This window comes from Lissotriton helveticus, chromosome 11 (genome assembly GCF_964261635.1).
Source record: "Lissotriton helveticus chromosome 11, aLisHel1.1, whole genome shotgun sequence".
NCBI lineage: Eukaryota > Metazoa > Chordata > Amphibia > Caudata > Salamandridae > Lissotriton > Lissotriton helveticus.
The window spans coordinates 151837923-151857478 of record NC_136072.1 but is presented as its reverse complement, the minus strand read 5'-3'; the positions used below and the strand labels follow the sequence as shown (position 1 = coordinate 151857478).

General features: G+C 50.1%; 1 protein-coding gene across 2 annotated transcripts in view; it reads left to right on the top strand.

Annotated features, from left to right (window-relative positions):
- The window catches only part of SERPINI2 (serpin family I member 2), a 133145-nt gene that overhangs the window by 28591 nt on the left and 84998 nt on the right, over window positions 1-19556 (top strand). Inside the window, exons 4-5 of one of the 2 annotated variants that reach the window (XM_078668046.1) lie at window positions 3989-4183; window positions 4269-4461. In XM_078668046.1, the coding sequence (XP_078524172.1) occupies window positions 3989-4183; window positions 4269-4461 (388 nt within the window). Of the gene's footprint in view, window positions 1-3965; window positions 4184-4268; window positions 4462-19556 lie in introns of both variants that reach the window. The other variant, XM_078668045.1, reaches the window with a different exon arrangement.

Here is a 19556-nt window from a genome sequence, read left to right as displayed (position 1 = left end):
AAAAACGGAAACAGAACACAGCAGCATTACAGAAACTACAGCGAAGCATCATGGTGGTAAGTACAGAGGACACCCAGTGAGAAAACAGAAGTGTCCGTGAGTTGCTGAGCACTAAGGTTGGGGCACTAGAGTTGAGCGTGCCCATGTGAATGAATTGCCTGGGACTGTGTCCTTCTGGGAATACCTGATGCAGCTGCAGTGGGGTGTGTTACACCTGCATCATCTTCCTCATCATTGTCCCAGGACTCCCACGCTTCCTGAGGTGACATTGCTGCGTAACCTCTCCACAGCACAAAACTCAATCAGTAACGGTCCATGGGTTGCGGGGCACTGAGTTAGTGGCACCTGGAGTGCTGAGCAGGGTATCAGGCAGATTATGGCATCCACGACAGGTGTGAACAACTCAGTTAGTCTACCAGTACGACTGTTGCGATTCTGGCAGTTGGCGGTTGGAGGTGGTCCTGGCGGTGGTGGCGTGTACCTCCTGCAGTGATGCTACGTCCAGGCCGGTCAGAACTCTAATTGATGTGTGTGCCCTAGTGGACCGCAGTTGAGGCCCGAGGCAGTGAACAGCGCAGGGACACAGACACATGGCGTCGATGACCCAGAGGCCCTCCAATATCTCAGAAGACAGGGTCCCTGACTTGACCAGCCCAGAGTTAGTGGCCCCAGATGCACTGCGGCCAGCACAGGCACACCGCCACGGGAAGGTGACTTGCTGGGCACTGAGGTAGGGCCATGCGGACTGAGCGGCTCCTCGTCGAAGGTAAATGTGGCAAAGGGTTGCGGGGGACAGTGGAAGGTGTCCTTCAGGGCATGATGCAAAGGGCAGAAGTCGTCCGGAAGTGGCAAATTGAGGAGTGGAATGCTACAGCCTCGTTTTCACCACCAATTCGGTATCAGCTACATGAGGAAGAAGACAACCCCCAGTCCATAGACTCAGATGCCACCTAAGTGCAACCAGAGAGTGTCTATGAGTGGCACCGGGGCTGAGAGGGAATGCAGTCTGCGATAAAGCTGGTACACTGATATGGACTTGGCCATTGCTAAATCAAGACTCAGTCCCAAATGTGGGACCTACTCGACCGCAGTGTATCCCGGAGGCAGCGATCAGCAGTGGCCCACAGCCATGTGTTGTTGACTCGCAATGCAGAGTCAGTGACACCAGGGCAGTTGTCAGTAGTGTTCAATCACCTCCATAACGATGATCCTTTTGTCCTCATGACTGAAATGCGTCTTTCTCTTACACCTCTCCTTGATGCAATGATATGTACTCTGCCATTGAAAAATCAATACTCAGTTCCAAATGTGTGATCTACTCGAGCTTAGTGTGGCCCGAGGGCAGTTGTCAGCGTGGGCCCACAGACATGTTTGGTTGTAATGTTATGCTCAAACTTGGTGCCACTACATAGAAGGGAGTATAGTGACATAAAATCTGCCATAAATAATGTTCTCTGCCATAGTGTAATCAAGACTCAGTTCCAAATGTGTGACCTACTAGTCCGCTGTGTTGGTCGGTAGAGTACGTCCATGAAAAAAGGAGTACTGCAGGTCTGTGTCACGGAAGCCGTGATTGTCTGAGCAGGCTAGTACGGTCACGGGCCTCGGGCTTGGAGCTTGCACCGGCACGTGGTGGGCCCTCTTTGACACACGCCGGTGTCGGCTGGTGGGCAGTGAGGCCTGGGTGCGCAGGGGCCGGCAAAACAGGTTCGGGGACCAGCGTCCCGGGGTGCAGCAGGGGCACAGTATCGCAGGCAACCCCGCTCACGGCAACGGCATTGGCCTCATGGCAGGGTGAGAGGCGCCGCCCTGGCAGAGACGTTGGGCATTCCAGAAGAGGACCATGCCCAGAGTTACGTGCCTTTTATTCACACCCCTACCCTGCCTGACATACGCCGGGCCAGCCCACTCCGCTCATGCTTACGGGGGGGACGTAACACGCTACATTTCCGCAATCTTTCCCACTGACTGGGGTGACATGGTTGTGTTCACTGTCCACTACGCTCCAGACACCATCGGTGTGTGTCGACATGGATATGTGTGTGTTCTGCATACTGCAGTCGGGCCAGCACATCCACTCCACACTTGGCATTGTGTACATTCTCATTCATGGGTCACTGATTCACACCTCTTCCCACATTCTGCTATTGTGTGGCTGAGGTGCCATGCCATTGATGACTAATGTACATGGCTGGCCCAGGTTCCCACAGTAAGTTGTGCTGTCATGTCTGGTGGGTGTGCATGTTGCTTGGTATGTTGTATGTGAGCTTGTGACATGTGCATTTCCAGTGTTGTGAGTTGCATGATCGTGGAGTTGGGGTGTGTGGTGTGTTCATTTGGTATTTGCCTACGAGCAGTGCATTTTCGTGGGTGCCATCCTGGTAGATGATGGACTGTAAGAGGATGTAGGGATCATGCACACTGCCTGGGTGGTTGGTGCCGATGTTGATGGAGATTCCCTGGTGGTCCGCTATTGCCTGGACATTGATGGAACACGTGCGCTTTCTGTTGCGGTTATTGTGTGCAGGGCTGCCAGGGAGCACAAGTCGGACATGTGTGCAGTCAATTGACCCCTGACACATGCAGGAAGCCAGCTGTGGCGTAGACGCCTTGGTTGGTCTCCAGCTGTTCCTGCGAAGTGTGGGGGAAGTATAGATAGTGGGGTACCAAGCTGATGTTGTCATCCATGACCGTTGTGAGGGACTTGAATTGGGCTGGCTGTGTGACTCCTCCGACTCAGCAGTTGTTGGTTGGAGGGTACCAGAGGCCAACACATGCAGCACTGCCTGCTCCTTTGTCTGCGGTGGGATGTTGGTTGTGCGCTGTGTTCTTACCCTCAGCCTGTGGACAATGGAGGTCAGGATGCAGATGATGGTTGTCCCTTTGAGCCTGTAGTGGGCAATGACATTTTCTGGTGTTTGGTCTGTGAGGTTGGTGCATTTTCTGAGGGTCGCTGTCTTTGTCTGCGCTGCCTCAGTGTTGTTCCGGGGGGTTGTCCTGGGGTTGGTGGCGGTGGGTGTTGTGGCCCTGTTAGGGCTCCGCGCTTCATGATCGCGTTGGCTCCATGGCATCTGTTGCCCTTCAGGTGTGGCTCTTGGCTGGGCTTCCTTTTGTGGTGTAGGCTGTCGTCCGACTTTACACCGGGTCAGAGCAGGTGTTAATTTACTGCTGCTAATGTGCCTTATAACATTTTTTGGGATCTTTTCGCCTATCTGGCTGGTCGTTGAGAATGTTGCGGAGTGATGTTGTCGGGGCTTTTGGCACGGGAACGCCTACATTAGTGATGGTTGAGGGGGTCATCTCTGGCGATGTTTTTTGCGGCAGCTATCACAGGTAGCTGATGATATGGGCTGTTAACACCAGCTTGTGAATGGGGCGATACATTTATCGCCACTTTGGCTGCGATAAAGTGCTGTTAACTCGGCAATAAGTCCGTGAGAATATGCCCCCAAGTTGTCTTGCTGCATTGCGTGAAATATTGATAAACCTGACCTATTATTTTTAGAGGAAGTTATATATATTATTTTAAGAGGAATTAAAGCTGCAGTGACATAAAAACTACATTTGGGAGTGGTTCCACAAATTTCTGCTGATACACCCCCATGCTGCCCATGCTGTCCCTTACCAGATGGTTCTCGTCAACCCCTGCCTGCCCAACTCCCCTAGTCCAACTCTGCTGAGATATTATCAACGTAGTGGCAATGTCTGACAGACGGTGCAGGAGGGCTCACTATATCACTATATCATATTCCGAATATTGCATGGAAATAATATTTCATCCATTACACCGACCTGCCACTAAATTAAAACTAAGAATACACTTACTATTCTTAATTCCACTTATACTTACCTCCCAATGAAAGTATGGGTGGATTTAAGAATATGAGTGAAGTTAAGAATAAGTAAATATATACACAGAAGTTGTGAAGTCCCTAACATGTAAGCATTTTTCAACATTTAAACAGTTTATCTGATGTACTTTTTACAGGTCAAATCCACAACTTGATTTCTAGCGAAGACTTTGGAGCTCTGACAAAGCTTGTGCTGCTGAATGCAATTTATTTCCGTGGGGAATGGAAATATAAATTTCGACCGGAAAACACGCATTTGATGGAATTTACAAAGAAACACGGTTCTGTAACCAAAATACCAACTATGCATCTCCAGCTGAGAACAAAGATTGGTAACTTTCCAACAAGTTTTAAACACTTTAGTGTAGGTTAATATGCTGCCAGTTAACCGCTTTTTTTTAAAATCCTTTCTTTTAGGAACTTTTTCAGATATGGATGTGAGTTATCAGGTTTTGGAATTACCTTACAAAGGAGAGGCGATCAGTTTAATTCTAGTGCTTCCTGCAGAACGAGTTACCATTGAAGAAATGGAAAAAGTAATTACAGCTGATCTGATAAAAGCCTGGATCTCTGAAATGGAAGAGGAGGAGGTGGAAGTGAGCCTTCCAAGGTGGGCCATAAAGCTTAGTTTCATCTGCTTTGTTCCTTACTCCCTCCTCTTATCTGTGCTCTTAGACAGCATTACAATGACATAACTGCTTTTGAATTCAGAACATTGGGTCATAGAAGTCATTATCACAGGCCACTGTTTCATTTCACCATAATACATTGTTATGATCCTTCGACACTTTTTTTTCCAAAATATATAGTTTTCATTTTTGAAAGCTTACATAGCAGGTTATTATGAATTAATGCTTGCATAGTACACACGAAAAAACAATTAAACTACAAGTAAAATATGATAACGTATGCAATTATTTGTGTGCTTCTTTTGGGCTTATTTTATTTGTGTTGCTTATTTCTAAAATGGGAAGTAATGCATTTTCAGTTGTCAGTATAGAGAGGATCCACATTCACGGAACTAGGATAATTAAGGGGTTTTGCTGATATGTGCTGGTTTGCACGACTGACACAGTGACTACATTCCTTCATTTGAGCAAACCTCTCCTCTATGGCCCAATCCTCACTCTGACCACCCTATCAACTCGCTAGTGCTCTTCTTCCTGAGCACTCAGTTTCAGCCAAATTATGCTGTTTTCTAAAGCGCACAGCTACTCAAGAGTGTACTGGCACTGGAGCACAGGTACGCATCAAATACACTGAAACCCAAATCAGTGGAGGAGAAAAGCCAACTTTTCAGTCTCCTCCGGAAGACATCCTCTGAAGGAAGCATCGGAAGGTCCCATGGGAGCTGATTCCAGGCATTAACCGCTAAGAATGAGAACGCTTACGGAGGCGTGACCAAGCAGGCTGCGATAGCGGACATGTTCTGCTGAGGCTCCGCCTATGGGCATGAAACTCACCCGCCACATCGCGTCGGAACTCGCCGAAAACCAGCACCCAAGTGTATGAATATGGGGAGTATCTGGCGCTGGAAGCTGAGTCCTGTTTTGGTGCGGGCTCTCAGGTAAATGTGACTTTGTTCAAAACCAACTCCAGAAACAAGATGGCGAACGTCCGCCTCCGGAGCCCACTCCCGATCAGTTGAGCCCACAACTGGCCGCGAGGCTCCTGCAGCACGACCCACGGGGCAGAGAACTCATTCTGGAAGGGCAGCGTAGCAGCAGGCACCAGTGGAGATTGGCGTAGTGTCCATGGGGTGATCAGGACCGGGCCGGCGGTCAGGACCTGCCCCCTTTCCACGCCGGAACAACACTAACGCCATTGAGGGTCTGGATTCACACTGGCAAAGGACACAGGTGAGAAGAGCGACCCGCCACCCCCTACTTGTGGTCAGCGGGCAAGAGCTCTCTTTCCACGGTCCCTACCTGAATTCTGGCGGCAAAGGTTCTTTGGGGCTGCCTGGCCTTAAAATGGCGCCCGTCGGACTTTGCGGTTGACACTGGAGAGGCAGTGAGTTGTGGCCCAACACCAGAGCACCTGGTCCATCACGGGAAGGAAGGCTGCCGCACACCGAGGCGACCGCTGCCACTGGAGGGGCCATCGAACCACCACCCATGTTGGGTTGCTGAGTTGACTCAGGGGCATACCTGGCCTTAAAATGGCAGCCGCGGAGACCCAAGCGCCCACGCTCGATCTGCGACCTTGAAGCCTCCTCCTCCCCAGGGACAACCGGCGCTCACATGGGATCTTCCGGAATTTAGCCGAAACAGCACGGATTGGAGGGGTGAGAGCATCGAGCATATGAGGGAGGCCACCTCCTTCTTTACCTTTGCGAACTCTACCTAAGCAGTGCAGACCAGCCTAACTTGCATGGGAAGCCTTGGGCAGGAGCCTATCACAGTCCCGATCACTGCATGTTGCACGTGGTGGTGGGCGGTGGGTGCGAGCGCAAGGAGCGCGGTCACCCTTAGCAGCGACTGCCGAGAGTGTGCCTAGTGACTCTCCGCGGAAGTGGCCCAATTAGATTGGGTGCAGTTTCAGGTCACCAGTGTGCCCAGCTCCTGGCCGCTTGCGCTTTCCCCCTCTACGCCCGATCGTCAGCACCTTTAACACCGGTTCACCCCAGAGGGGAGGCCAGGCTGTGAGTGGGCGACCCGATGCCGGGATGGTCTGTACGAGCCTCCGCATTCTCCCCTTGGCATTACCTCCTTGCCCTCCCCTCCAGCACACTCCCCGACCGCAGGCGGCGGCCATTCCCGGAGGACCATTCAGATCACTGAAGGCATGCCACGCAGGCAGGGGATTCCGCTGCGCTCGGCCCAGACACACACGACGCCAGCTTACTGAGCATCCTCACAAATAGTATAATGGGGAAATCGAAGGCTACACATACCACGCCAGTGCCAGAGACCGCACCAGAAACCTCACTCATACCCGCTCCTCGTCTAAGGCAGCTGCAGCATCACCGGACCAATTCTTATCGGACAAACTTGATCAAGTACTGGCAGTCATCGAGCATTCCTGGGTGTCCATGGAGGAAAGGCTAGGTACCCTGACAACTGACATCTGCCTTCTCTGGGATTATCATTGCAAACTGGCTGACAAAGTGGCGGATGTTGAGAAGGTCCTGGCCAGCATGGAGCCCTCAGTCAGCACGCATCAAGAGACACTACAAACCCTCCTAGGCCGCATGACCACCATGGAGGAGCGCGTCGACAACCAAGAAGGACGCTCAAGGCAATGCAACATTCACGTGCTGGGGCTCCCGGAAGGTATTGAAGGCACTAACCCGGTGGAATACATGGAAATGTGGATGAAATCCTTCACTCCGGGTGTTGATCGTACTGCTTTTTTCTCCATTGAAAGAGCCCATCGGGTCCCAGCATGCTGGCCCCCGCCCGGTGCCCCATCCCAGCCAATGTTTGCAAAATTCCTTCACTTTAGGGACCGAGATGCAGTACTCAGGACAGATCATGTTATTCCTGGACTACTCCCGGGCTGTACAACAGCAAAGATCATCTTTCCTGGAGGTGAAGTGCCGCCTGTGGGCAGAAAACATACAATATTCCCTGCTATTCCCAGCACAGCTCAGAATTATCCACGATGGCGCCACCATCATCTTCACAGACGCTGAGGAGGCCCATGATTGGGCGGATCAACATTGCACGCAGCGTCCCGGCGGAGAGGCCGCACACGCTCGGAGATTGAGGGCGCCACGTTCCAAGAGACACTGCTCGCGACAGATACGCAGCGGGAGGCATACTGCAGCACTGTCCCACTCCCTGGAATCACCCGACCTGAAACAAATCATACAAGAACGTAGGAAAGCCCTACAAGCTGAAGCCGAGCTTCGGCCTTCCTCCCCCGCAGTGGACATGGACCGGGCTCCACACCTCTTTTCATCGGATGGAGATGACAACAGCAAGAAGAAGCAATCCAGGATGGACTTGATCACCCCGCCCCTGGTCACCCTCAGACCACCAACACCATGATCTGACCTGGACACTAGCAGACTATAAGAGCGGGGTATCCTCGTCAGCAGAACCATGGTACAACACACAGTTGCACTGCCAAAACAGCGCCTACATGGTCTTATCACAGGCCAGCTGACGCGCAACGATCATACAAATGCCCTCACGGAGAACCACCTCGTTGACATGTAGCACCACCCCCATATAATTTAAAAGCTCTCTTCTTATATGAGAGTCAGTTTGAACGTATCGCTACCAGTGATAGGTCCCCGATATTGGGGCTTCTCCCCTACCACAGTTATCCCCATCATGTTATCACATTACCTTACAACGTGTCCCTAACTCTACACCCTCAGAAGGCCGCGGCAACACTCGGCTGGCGTAGGCACTGGGTGAGGGCAGAATGGGCCAAGGCTCGGTACTGTACGTCATGGTCCCTCCTCCTTCCCCAAATCCTTCTATTTCTCAATGGCACATAAAGGCACTATTACTACCCTCATGCCTAACGTGCGAGGCATGCACACAGCACGCAAGCGTGCCTACATAAAGCTCCAGAAGGGGCAGGTTGCGCTATTACAGGAGACCCACCTGACCGCAGGGGAATTGGCGAAACTATATAGGCGCTGGCGCGGTGTCTTGTGTGCTACCACATACTCAGCCTATGCACGGGAGACTCTTATTTGGGTGTGTCGAGGGATCCCATACCAGGAGCAGTCTAGAACGATTAATCCCAATGGGCATTATACCCTTCTGCAGGGGCTCCTAAATGGTTAGCATGTGGTCTTGGGGAGTTTTAATGTGTCTAATGCGGGCCAGTGTAATTTCTGGGACTCACTCTCACTGCCGCTTTGCTCGTAGGTGGGAGGGGATTACATTGTGTGCAAAACACGTAATTGGACAGATCTTACCCCCACACCCAACATCCCCAATAGTAGTGCACGCCAAATGATTTGTGGCATGGGCAGCCCACTGGTCACTAAGGGATGCCTGGTGCTCTAAGTACCCGACCACACATCTTTATTTGTTTCACTCCATACCACACGACCTTAAAGTGTGGCTCAACAGCTTCTTGTGTCCCCCCCCTCCTCCCCACCATTCTAGAGGCTGACTATCTCGTTAGGGTCCTGTCCGATCATGACGCCCACACGATCACTCTTGCTTTCCGCCCCCCCGACCACCGGCACCCATTTGGTGTTTGCCCAGGGACTGCCTGAAAGACCCAATCTTCCGATTGACGCAAGCAGAATACATAGAGCATTATTCCGGGAGAACACACGCACAACCGCCACTCGAGCCGCAGAATGGAACGCATTTAAAGTGGTCATTGAGGGCACCTGCATTCAACATATCACTCACAGGGGGATGTCATATCCTAGAGCGCTGCATTCAAGAAACATAACATGCTCTGGCCACACTCACACGCGCAGCTGACAAAAATACAGCCACACCTGCCCAAGTAGCGGAAGCCAAAAGCACATATGTAGAGGCACTAGCAGATCTCCTCCAATATAATTTTAGGGCGTACGCGGCGCGGGTACACAGGGAAGGTGACAGAGCGGGTCACAACAATCCGTACCGAGCAGGACACCCTAATACACTCACAGGCAACAACCTAGATGCATTTTGATGGCACTACACACAGTTAGGCTCTCTCTTAGAGGTGGAAAGATGAGAGCACTATGTGCTTTTTAAAATACCCCTCACACACTAAAAAAATCCGTTAGTGTCATGCTTCATCATAGGGGTCTTCCCGCCCCTATAACGGGACGGGGCGTGCTACGACCAAACGAAATACGCGGGAGCACTTATATTGTGACAGTGGCTATGTGTGGGTGCACAGGTATCAGTGAAAGTGTAGGGACCTTAAAAAGTGAATATATAAAAAAAAGGTTAAAAATTCCCTGGCTTAGTAGAAAAAAATTATTTTATTCACTTCTCTAGCTGGGAACATTAAGAAGGGGTTGTGAGGTAGAGCATTAGCTAGCTACCTAGTCGACATGTTTCGTAAGCAGTCCCCTACTGCTTACTCATCAGGACCAAATAGTGATCCCTACTTGTAATTTCTCAGTTCTACAGAGATATGCCTACTGTCCTACAAACAGTACAGCAAAAATAAGCTGACTGTTTGTGCTTCGGGGCATGAGTTGGCCCAGGGGAAGCAAAAAATGGTACAAATAGTGCCGAAAAATGACCTATTGTGGTCTTCTTGTCAGTAATTCTTAATGCCCCATGAGCTTGCAGGCGAGGGGTCTCCAGCGCGGTTAATGTCCGGCGAAAGAAGGAATCATTATTCCTACCCCCGTGCTGCTCCGAGGATTGCCAAATTGTAGGACAGTAGGCATATCTCTGTAGAACTGAGTAATTACAAGTAGGGATCACTATTTGGTCCTGATGAGTAAGCAGTAGGGGACTGCTTACGAAACATGTCGACTAGGTAGCTAGCTAATGCTCTACCTCACAACCCCTTCTTAATGTTCCCAGCTAGAGAAGTGAATAAAATAATTTTTTTCTACTAAGCCAGGGAATTTTTAACCTTTTTTATATATTCACTTTTTGAGGTCCCTACACTTTCACTGATACCTGTGCACCCACACATAGCCACTGTCACAATATAAGTGCTCCCGCGTATTTCGTTTGGTCGTAGCACGCCCCGTCCCGTTATAGGGGCGGGAAGACCCCTATGATGAAGCATGACACTTACGGATTTTTTTAGTGTGTGAGGGGTATTTTAAAAAGCACATAGTGCTCTCATCTTTCCACCTCTAAGAGAGAGCCTAGCACTATTTAGAAAAACCAAAACCAATATAAACATTATCACTTTTCACTTTTTTGATAGAATCTCTTTGGTTATAAAGTTCCGTCAGGAGGGTGACTCTATCAGTACCTCTACGCTCCTCTTTTGTTTTGGAACTACACACAGTTATACACAGCCCCGGCCCTGGTGGACGAGGAGCAACTCACCTGGTTCCTGACCAAATACCCTTTGACCCACATAGCGTGTAGTGACAGACCCGAGCTGGACGAGCCCATAGCTGCAGCTGAGGTCAAACAGGCACTCCACGCATTGGCTACCAGTAAGGATCCTGGGCTAGAAGGCCTCCCGCTGGAATTTTACCGCCTGTTTGCAACACAGTTGGTCCCACATTTGGTAATGCAGTTTCCGGCCCCCCTGGACGAAGACCAACTGCCACAATCCATGTGTGAGTCGGTTGTAGTTTCCCTCCTCAAGCCAGACAAGGACCCGCAGCAACTGGGCTCCTATCGCCCATCGCCCTATTACCGGCAGAATACAAGATTTATGGGAAGATACTAGCAGATATATATGCCACAGTCCTCCAGAAACTGAGCCATCGAGAACAGTGTGGATTTGTGCCGTGTCGTGCCGAAATACCTCCTACAACATCTGACGCCTGTTTCACGTTCAGGACCAGATCAGAGACTGCTTTCTCCGTGCAGCGTGCCTGGTCCTGGACCTGGAAAAGGCCTTTGATACTCTCTTATGGCCACACCTCTTCCAAGTTCTACATCTGATGAGAGCAGGACCCCGCCTACTTGCATACACTAAGCTCATCTACTCCGCAGTAACCTCTAGGGTGTGACTCGTGCGAATCGTGCCCCTTATGTAGCCTTTGTTTCCAATATTCAGGGTACACGCTAGGGCTGCCCGCTCTCTCCATTGTTCTTCGCCATGGCGATGGAGTCACTGGCAGTCCATCTTCGCAAAGAGAGTGGGCGCTGGGGTATTCCCATCACGGACAGCACCCATGAAGTATCGTTATACGCGGATGACATGCTCATCTATATCCGCACTGTCGCATCTGAGCTCACCCCCATATTTCACTTGCTACAAGAATTTGAGTCAGTGGCGGGTCTCAAAGAGAATTGGTCTAAATCAAAGGTATATCTACTGGTTAGCGGTCTTCCTCCCCGTCCGTTACGACTAGGTGGCATCAATGTCTCATGGAGCCCTCAAGCAGTGTGGTACTTAGGTGTTCGCTTATTCCACACACCGCAAGTCCTTTATGAAGGGAACTATCGCAGGGGAATGCCTGGTATCACGTCTTCCTTGCACTTCTGGAAAGATCTTCCCCTTGCTGTCATTGGCAAAATCGAAGTGGCCAAAATGATATTGGTTCCGCGATTGCTATACTACTTTGCTAACCTTCCGGTGATCCCTCCACACCTCCTCTTCCCCGAGCCAGACACCCTTCCCGGTACTCTTATCTAGGGCTCTCACCGTAGGAGAATTGCCCTTGTTAAGCTCCAGCTGCCCATGAATCAGGGGGGGCTGGGCCCGCCTTCCTTTGAGGCCTATTTCCTCGCAACCCAGCTTCAGTGGGTTTTGAAATGGACAGCGGGCCGCGCGCTGGGGGAAACGATCACAGCTGCCGGGTTCACTCCAACCCCAACCTTTCTTCGCATGCTATTACCTAAGGTAGAGCCATTACGTGACCGGTCCCTCCAGATGACGGTGGCACAAGCCTGTCTGACACGTATTCACCTACTGAACCGCGAAACGCCCATGTACTCCCCCGTCCTGCCGCTGGTGGGGTTCCCTAGAGGCCGGGCACATTACACTGAGTGGGCGCTCCCCGTCTGGTAGGCGCTATTTGAGTGGACAATTGTAGATGTTTGCCGAACTGGCAGCAGATATGGAGATTCCCAGGGGGAAATTTCTTTTACATTGCCAACTGCTAGAAGACTGTTGTAGAATGTGACACACAATAGACACCGAGCTCCCCACACACCCGCTAATACACACATTGCTACAGATGGGCCTGAGGCATCACTTGGATATACAAAGCGGTGCAGGCTCTAAAACCAGTCACCCTTGTGCCCCTTCGGGAGAACTGGGAAGCTGAGTTTCAGAGGCCACTGCATGACAGGGAATGGGACCGTGCATTAGAGTTCCCCAAAAAGTGTCCTGCAACTATCGTTTTAAAAGCATACAACTTCACATACTACATCTCGCCTATCTGACGCCTGAGAAGCTTCAACAGTATTACCCAGACATGCCCTTTACATGCCCCAGATGCCCTATGCCTGCATCAGCCTTTCGCCACATGTCTGTGATTGTCCAACGCTCCGTGCTTATTGGACCTGAGTCCACGCCCCACTCATCACAGTCACGGGCCTTACTGACAATCACACATGGGAGGCCTGCGCACTGGGCATACACAAGCACCGTAGAATCTCTGAAAGTAGAGACGTGTTTCGCATCTCTGGCGCTGCTTCTAGCCAAACGGTGAATAGAAATGCTCTGAAGGGCACCGGGGGACCCCTGCTAGCAGCCTGGTGGGGGACGGTCAACAAATGGGGTGCCGCAGAAGAGGAGGTGCTCCGTTCTGAAGAACTTAAAGTTATCCGCAAGCACCCCATATTCATGTCATGGACTATCCTACTACACTCCTTTACTCAGGAAGCGACGGAGGTGCCATTGTCCCAGAGCGCCCGCTCCCCCACAGCGAATGCACACACCGAGGTTATCCACTTCAGTCCTTTTGCAGAATAGGCACCTAATGGCTCAGGGATAGTAGTCCAGGGCATATGGTCCATATATCTCTTCCAGTCTGGCGCCTCTGCCCTCCCTCTCAGCGCCGCACAATAGGTAGCTCAGTCAGGATACACTAACCTGCTGGCCTCTATTATGCGACATCACTATAGACACAGTGTACCCCAATTCTACCCCACAGTTTGAAGAGTTCAGATCGCTCTTCTCAGCATAGCAACAAGTCACCTACAGGGCTAGCGCTGAGAGCTCACGCCCGGTTACCAGTACAGGCCATAGACCACCTCTCATGGACACATGCTCTTTACCCATATTTATTTATTTATTTATTTATTTAACGATTTATAAAGCGCCTGGTGACCCGGAGGCATCCCCGCGCTGTGAAATTATTGGAGACCGGAGGGAAAGGAGAGGGGTACTATTTGGGGAAAAGGAAAGTTTTCAGTCTTTTACGGAAGAGGGGGTAACAGGATTCCAGACGCAGGCTGCGGGGGAGTGAGTTCCATCCTGAGGACGCTTTTACCGAAAAGCGTCGACCACCGGTGCGTACCTTCCTGAATCTAGGGACAGTGGCCAAGCGTTCGTTGTCCGAGCGCAGGAATCTGGTGGCTTTGTAAGGGGTGACCATATCTTTCAGGACAGCGGGGCCAGCACCGTTGATGAGTTTATGGGCAGTGCATAGAGCCTTGAATTCGACCCTCTGGCGCACAGGAAGCCAGTGTAAGGCCTTGAGGGCAGGTCTGGCCGAGGCTCTGGGGGGGAGGCACATAATGAGCCGCGCCGCCGCATTTTGGGTGCATTGGAGTTTAGCCAGGGTGGATTCAGGGGCCCAGAGGTAAACGGCATTGCTATAATCAAGCCGGGCAAGAATAAGACCTTGAACCAGTAGTTTCCTTGATAAGGGAGGAAGAAGTGGAAGGATCTTGCGGATGGATCGCATGAGCGCAAAACAGATTCCTGCTGTTTTGGCTGCCTGGGTCTTCATGGTCAACTCAGGTTCCAGCCAGACTCCCAGTGTCTTGATTTCCCTTTTCGGGGTTGGCACCTCACCGAAAGCGTCTGGCCAGACTGAAAGGGGGATGGTTGTCCATTTCTTGCCCATGAGCATGATTTCAGTTTTCGCTCCGTTGAGCTTCAGAGAGGACTCGCTCATCCAGTTGTGAATGTCCTGGAGGCAATTCAATAGGTTATCTGGGTGGTTGTCAAGGTGAGATAGTGAGACGACCAATTGCGTGTCGTCCGCATAGCTCACTATTTTTATCCCGTAAGGGGCAACAACATCCTCAAGGGGGGCCATGTAAACATTAAACAGGGTGGGACTAAGCGAAGACCCCTGGGGGACTCCGCTTAAGAGTGGAAGAGGGGCAGAGTGTGAGTTGCCGTCCCAAACCTGAAATGAGCGGCCTGATAGAAATGAGTCTATCCAAGCGAGCGCAGTACCCGCGATTCCTGCCCCGGCCAGCCGATGGAGAAGGACACGGTGGTCTACCGTATCAAAGGCTGCACTGAGGTCCAGGAGGATCACCGCCACTGACCCTCCTGAATCCAGAATGCACCTTGCCTCCTCGATGACAGTGAGGAGTGCGGTGTCCGTGCCATGGCCGGGGCGGAATCCAGTTTGGGTCCGACGCAGGAGATTGTTGACTTCGAGGTACTGGGAGAGTTGCACATTAACCAATTTCTCAGCCATCTTGCTAATGCATGGGAGAAGCGAGATCGGTCTGTAGTTGGCCATGTCCGCGGGGTCCAGTTGAGGTTTTTTGAGAAGAGCCTTGACAACAGCGCTCTTCCAGTTCGAAGGAACAGAGCCTTGCGAAAGAGAGATGTTAATTAGTTCCATGATAGTGGGAGCTATGCTAGGGGACACAGTTTTTAAAAATCTCACAGGGGCCGGGTCAAGAGGAGAGCCGCTTTTCATCTTGGCCAGTGTTGAAACTACTTCGTCCAGAGATATTGCTCTAAATGTGGACAGCTGGGGATGTAGGCTGTTACCCATGGGAATAGTGGCCACCTCTTTGTCCATGTGGTTGGATGGACTAGGAGGTGGAAGGGAGGCTAGTATCCGGGCAATTTTGGCGTCGAAGTAGGATGCCAGTTCGTTACTTCTGTCCAGTGGGGGTGGGTGCGGAGAAGATGGCCCTGGTATTTTTAGCAGTTCTTTGACGATATGGTAAGATTCTCTAGCCGAGTTGGTAGAGTTTTGTATTCTGGCATCATAATAGGCGGCCTTAGTAAGCTTCAAGGTGGATTAATAAATTCTCACCGACCTGCGGTAGGCGTCCTTACTGGCATGGAGCCATTCCTTTCTCCACAATCTCTCTGCTCTTTTGCACTCTTTGCGGAGAGATCTGAGTTCAGGGCTGTACCAAGGGGCAGAGCCAATGTTCCTGTTTTTCTCCTCACGAGTTTTTATAGGGAGGATGGAGTCGAGGGCGGTGGAAATCCACCCCCTGAACTGTTTGTCGGCAGTGGCCGGGTCATCCGGAAGCCTAGGGGTTGTTGAGTTTAGGGCTCTGGTCCAGTCCTCCGCTGAGAGTCTGGCCCATGCCCTGTCCCTGGTATAGGTAGCTGGTTTTTGGGGTTTCCTGAATGACCCTGGTAAGTGGATAGTGACCAAGAAATGGTACCTCCCCACATCAGTGATGCTACCTACTGAAATGATGCATGGGTCATATACTGTGACATGGTTATAAATAACACCATGAAGTACAACTGGCATGATGTCTGTTTCTAATATATCTGATAAATATGAACTGTATTATGCAATGAAATGCTAATAAAAACGATTTTACAAAAAAAGAATGAGAACGCTTACTTCCCTTACTCATATGCTTAATGCAAGGCACTACCAGCAAAGCGGCAGATGCCAAACGCATTGATTTGGTAGGGCAATAGGACAGTAACCTCTGTGAAAGATAGCCAAGGCTGGCCTGAAACACTGCTCTACGGACCTGTTAAAAAGATTTAAACAGAATCCCTTTTCCTAATGGGTAACTCTTAGACCTGGCATCTTCTGGTGTGCTTCCCCTGACTGTTTGCTTTCTGACCTCCTGTTTTGACTATGTGCTGAACTTTGCTTTTGCTCGCTTTAGGTTCAGACAGACCATAGGCCCTTCCGATGATTAATGCAGATGAGGGGTGAGAATCCTCAACTGATAAGGTTGTCCATCTCCCTTGAGGGAATGGACTTTACGGTGGATCAGAGAATGGCTTGGGGGACCATGCTTTCACAGCTAAACAAAGAGGGCCTAGATCAACCTGTAGCCTTCATTAGCAGGAGGTTGCTTACAGGGATCAGAGGTGGCGCCCAATAGAAAGGGAAGCTGTGCTGTGATCTGGGCACTGAAGAAGCTAACACACTACTTGTTTGGGACTCACTTCCAGGTTCAGACAGATCAGAGGCCTCTACAATGGTTAATGCAAATGAGGGGTGAGAATCCTAAACTTTGGAGTGGGACCATCTAACTACAGGGAATGGACTTTACAGTGAACCACCGTCCTGGAACAGAACACGCCAATGCTGATGGTCTTTTCATGGTATTTGGTTTCTCTGTGATTGGCATATTTGATTTGCTAGTACAGTGTACTACATGTGCAGAGGGCCTGTAAATATAATGCTACTAGTGAGCCTAGAGCATTGATTATGCCACCCACTTGAGCAGCCCATAAAACATGTCTCAGGCCTGCCACTCTGGAGCCTGTGTGTGCAGTTTAAACTTCCATCTCGACCTGACAAGTTAACCTATTTGTAAGGCCTAAAACTTCCTTTTTGTTACACACAGGTCACTCCTAGAGTAGGCCCTGGACAGCCCATGGGCAGGGTGCAGTGTGCTTCAAAGAATTGGACATGTACTTTTCAGGTTTAGATGTCCTAGTATTAAAATACTCTTAAATTTGTATGTCACTGCAGCAAGGCCTATTTCTCCTGGAGCTGCCTTGTAAGATGTTATAAGGGTAATTGTCGATTGGGACAAGATAGGAAGAGTAATGTTGATCTCTCTGGACTCGCAATTTAAAAACACATCTTTTAATGAAGTTGGGTTTTAAATTGCATGTCTGAAAATGCCACTTTTAGCAAGTTGGCATTTTCTTACTTTAACCATTCTGTGCCCTGTGCCTGTCTCTGTAATACATGTCTGGGTTGGGTGACAGCTGGACTTTATGCATGCACCTAGACAATCACACAATGGGAGCTGAGGTGTTCCACTCGCATCCTAATGGCCCATCCATAGGCTGATGGGTCTTCCTGGGTTAGAGTAAGAGGGAGGAGATGACACATGCACCTGAATACACCTTTCTTTGAAGTTCTCTGACTTCAAAGGCTAAAATGGGTATAAGTACAGGACCTCTGACACCATATAATCAGAAAACTCAGGAAATTATACCAGGAAGAGAAACTGTTGTGTCACTTTGCTGCTTGCTTTGCTGTGTTGGCCTGCTGACTACTGCTTCTTGCCTGGGAGCGAGAGGCCTGGACTTGAATCTCTACCTCCTGGATCTCTAAAGGTTCTCCAAGGGCTTGTTGGGCTGTCTCCTGTTTCTGAAGTCTCAGGGATATCAAAGACGTCACCTGCATCTTGCTGCCAGCACCTTTGCTGTGAGTCTTGCTCTGCCATGTGGTGCCAAATCCAATCATGGGCCTTTGGAAGTGAGTGTTTGGTGCTATAACCCATAAAACTAAAGCATTGACATCATTGCGTCCATCTGAACTGGCGCATTTCCCTGCGATATTGATGCATCACTGCTCCTTGCACAGAAGCCGTGGACACCACTTGCCAACTGTGCGACGCCACGATCTCGACTTATAACTCAGCAATGCCTTTGCTGACGTAGCGCCTCAGCATCACCGCTGCTGAACGTGTCTCAGACACCACATTACAGATGTCTGTGATGCACCGCCCCCAACTCCGACGCATCCCTGCCCCTGCATGGCTTCACACCAACATATTGTCTACAGCCCAGCACTTTGACATCTATGCATCAGCCCGACGCACAGTGCTCTTGAAATCGATGTATTAATGACATTGCCTGACTTCAGAAAGAAAACATTGCCTCCTACAGCGACACATTCCCTCCGTTGTTATAACTCATCATCACCAAGCTTCAATGCATCCAAGGTACTGTGAGCAGATCTGTGTGACTCCATGTTATATTTTAGCTGGCTGCTCTGCATCCACTCAAAGACCACAAGTATGCAATCCTTAAAAGTTATTTCAACCTAGGATGGAGGTCCCTCAAATGTGCGAAGCAGTTGGGTTTCATCTGCATAAGAAATTACTTTCCAAACAAATGACTCCACTAATGAGGCCAATAGTGACATGAAACATTAAAAGTGTAGGGCTCAAGGAAGAGGCTTGGGTGACACCCTGATTCACTGCATTGACTTTGGAGGTAAAAGGCACTACCAACACCGACTGCCCTCTGGAGTCTAGGAATGACTAAAACCAGTCCCACACCAGGGTTCCCACCCCCAGGTTTGAAGGGGATGTAAATGAATTGTGTGAGGGACAGTAGCAAATGTGGCAGATAGGTTGTTAGAAACCAGGGTCTCTAGTTTACAGATGTAGGTACCTTTGTCCAAATAGGGACCCTTGCTTCTAGTCAGGGTAAAGGGGATACACTCTTTAGATAACGCCCCTCACACCCCGGGTAGCTTGGCAAAAGCAGACAGACATATCCCATTGACAATGTGTAAAGTATTTGTACTCAAAACCCACAGTTATACAGTGATAACACCACAAATGGACACCACACCAGTTTAGGAAAAATTAAGTATCTTTATCTAAACTCAAAAAAACATAACGACAAAAATCCAACATACATGAAATATTATTATGACTTTAAAAAGGTTTCAAGCAACTTGGTCTATAGAAAACTATGGATGCTTGATTTCTCACAAAGCACCTGTAGATGCGTCAAAATTCACAAGGCCGAACAGCCACATAGAGGGGAAGCATAGAGAAACAAAGAGATGCATCAGTTTCTGAGACCTTGGGGAGTTGATGCAACAGATCTGCTGCACGCAAGAGAAGTGGTACGGCAAATCCGGACTGGAGGGGGAAATGATACCTCGATTCCAAAATGGTTCAGGTCCGCAGGTGATCAGTCGGGAAAACTTGCTGCACAGGTGCGATGCATGGAGATCTGGGATGTGCTGGCGATCTATGCAGCAAACAGTGCTGCATCGGTTTCTTCAGCTGCGACCCCACAATGCGTCAGTTC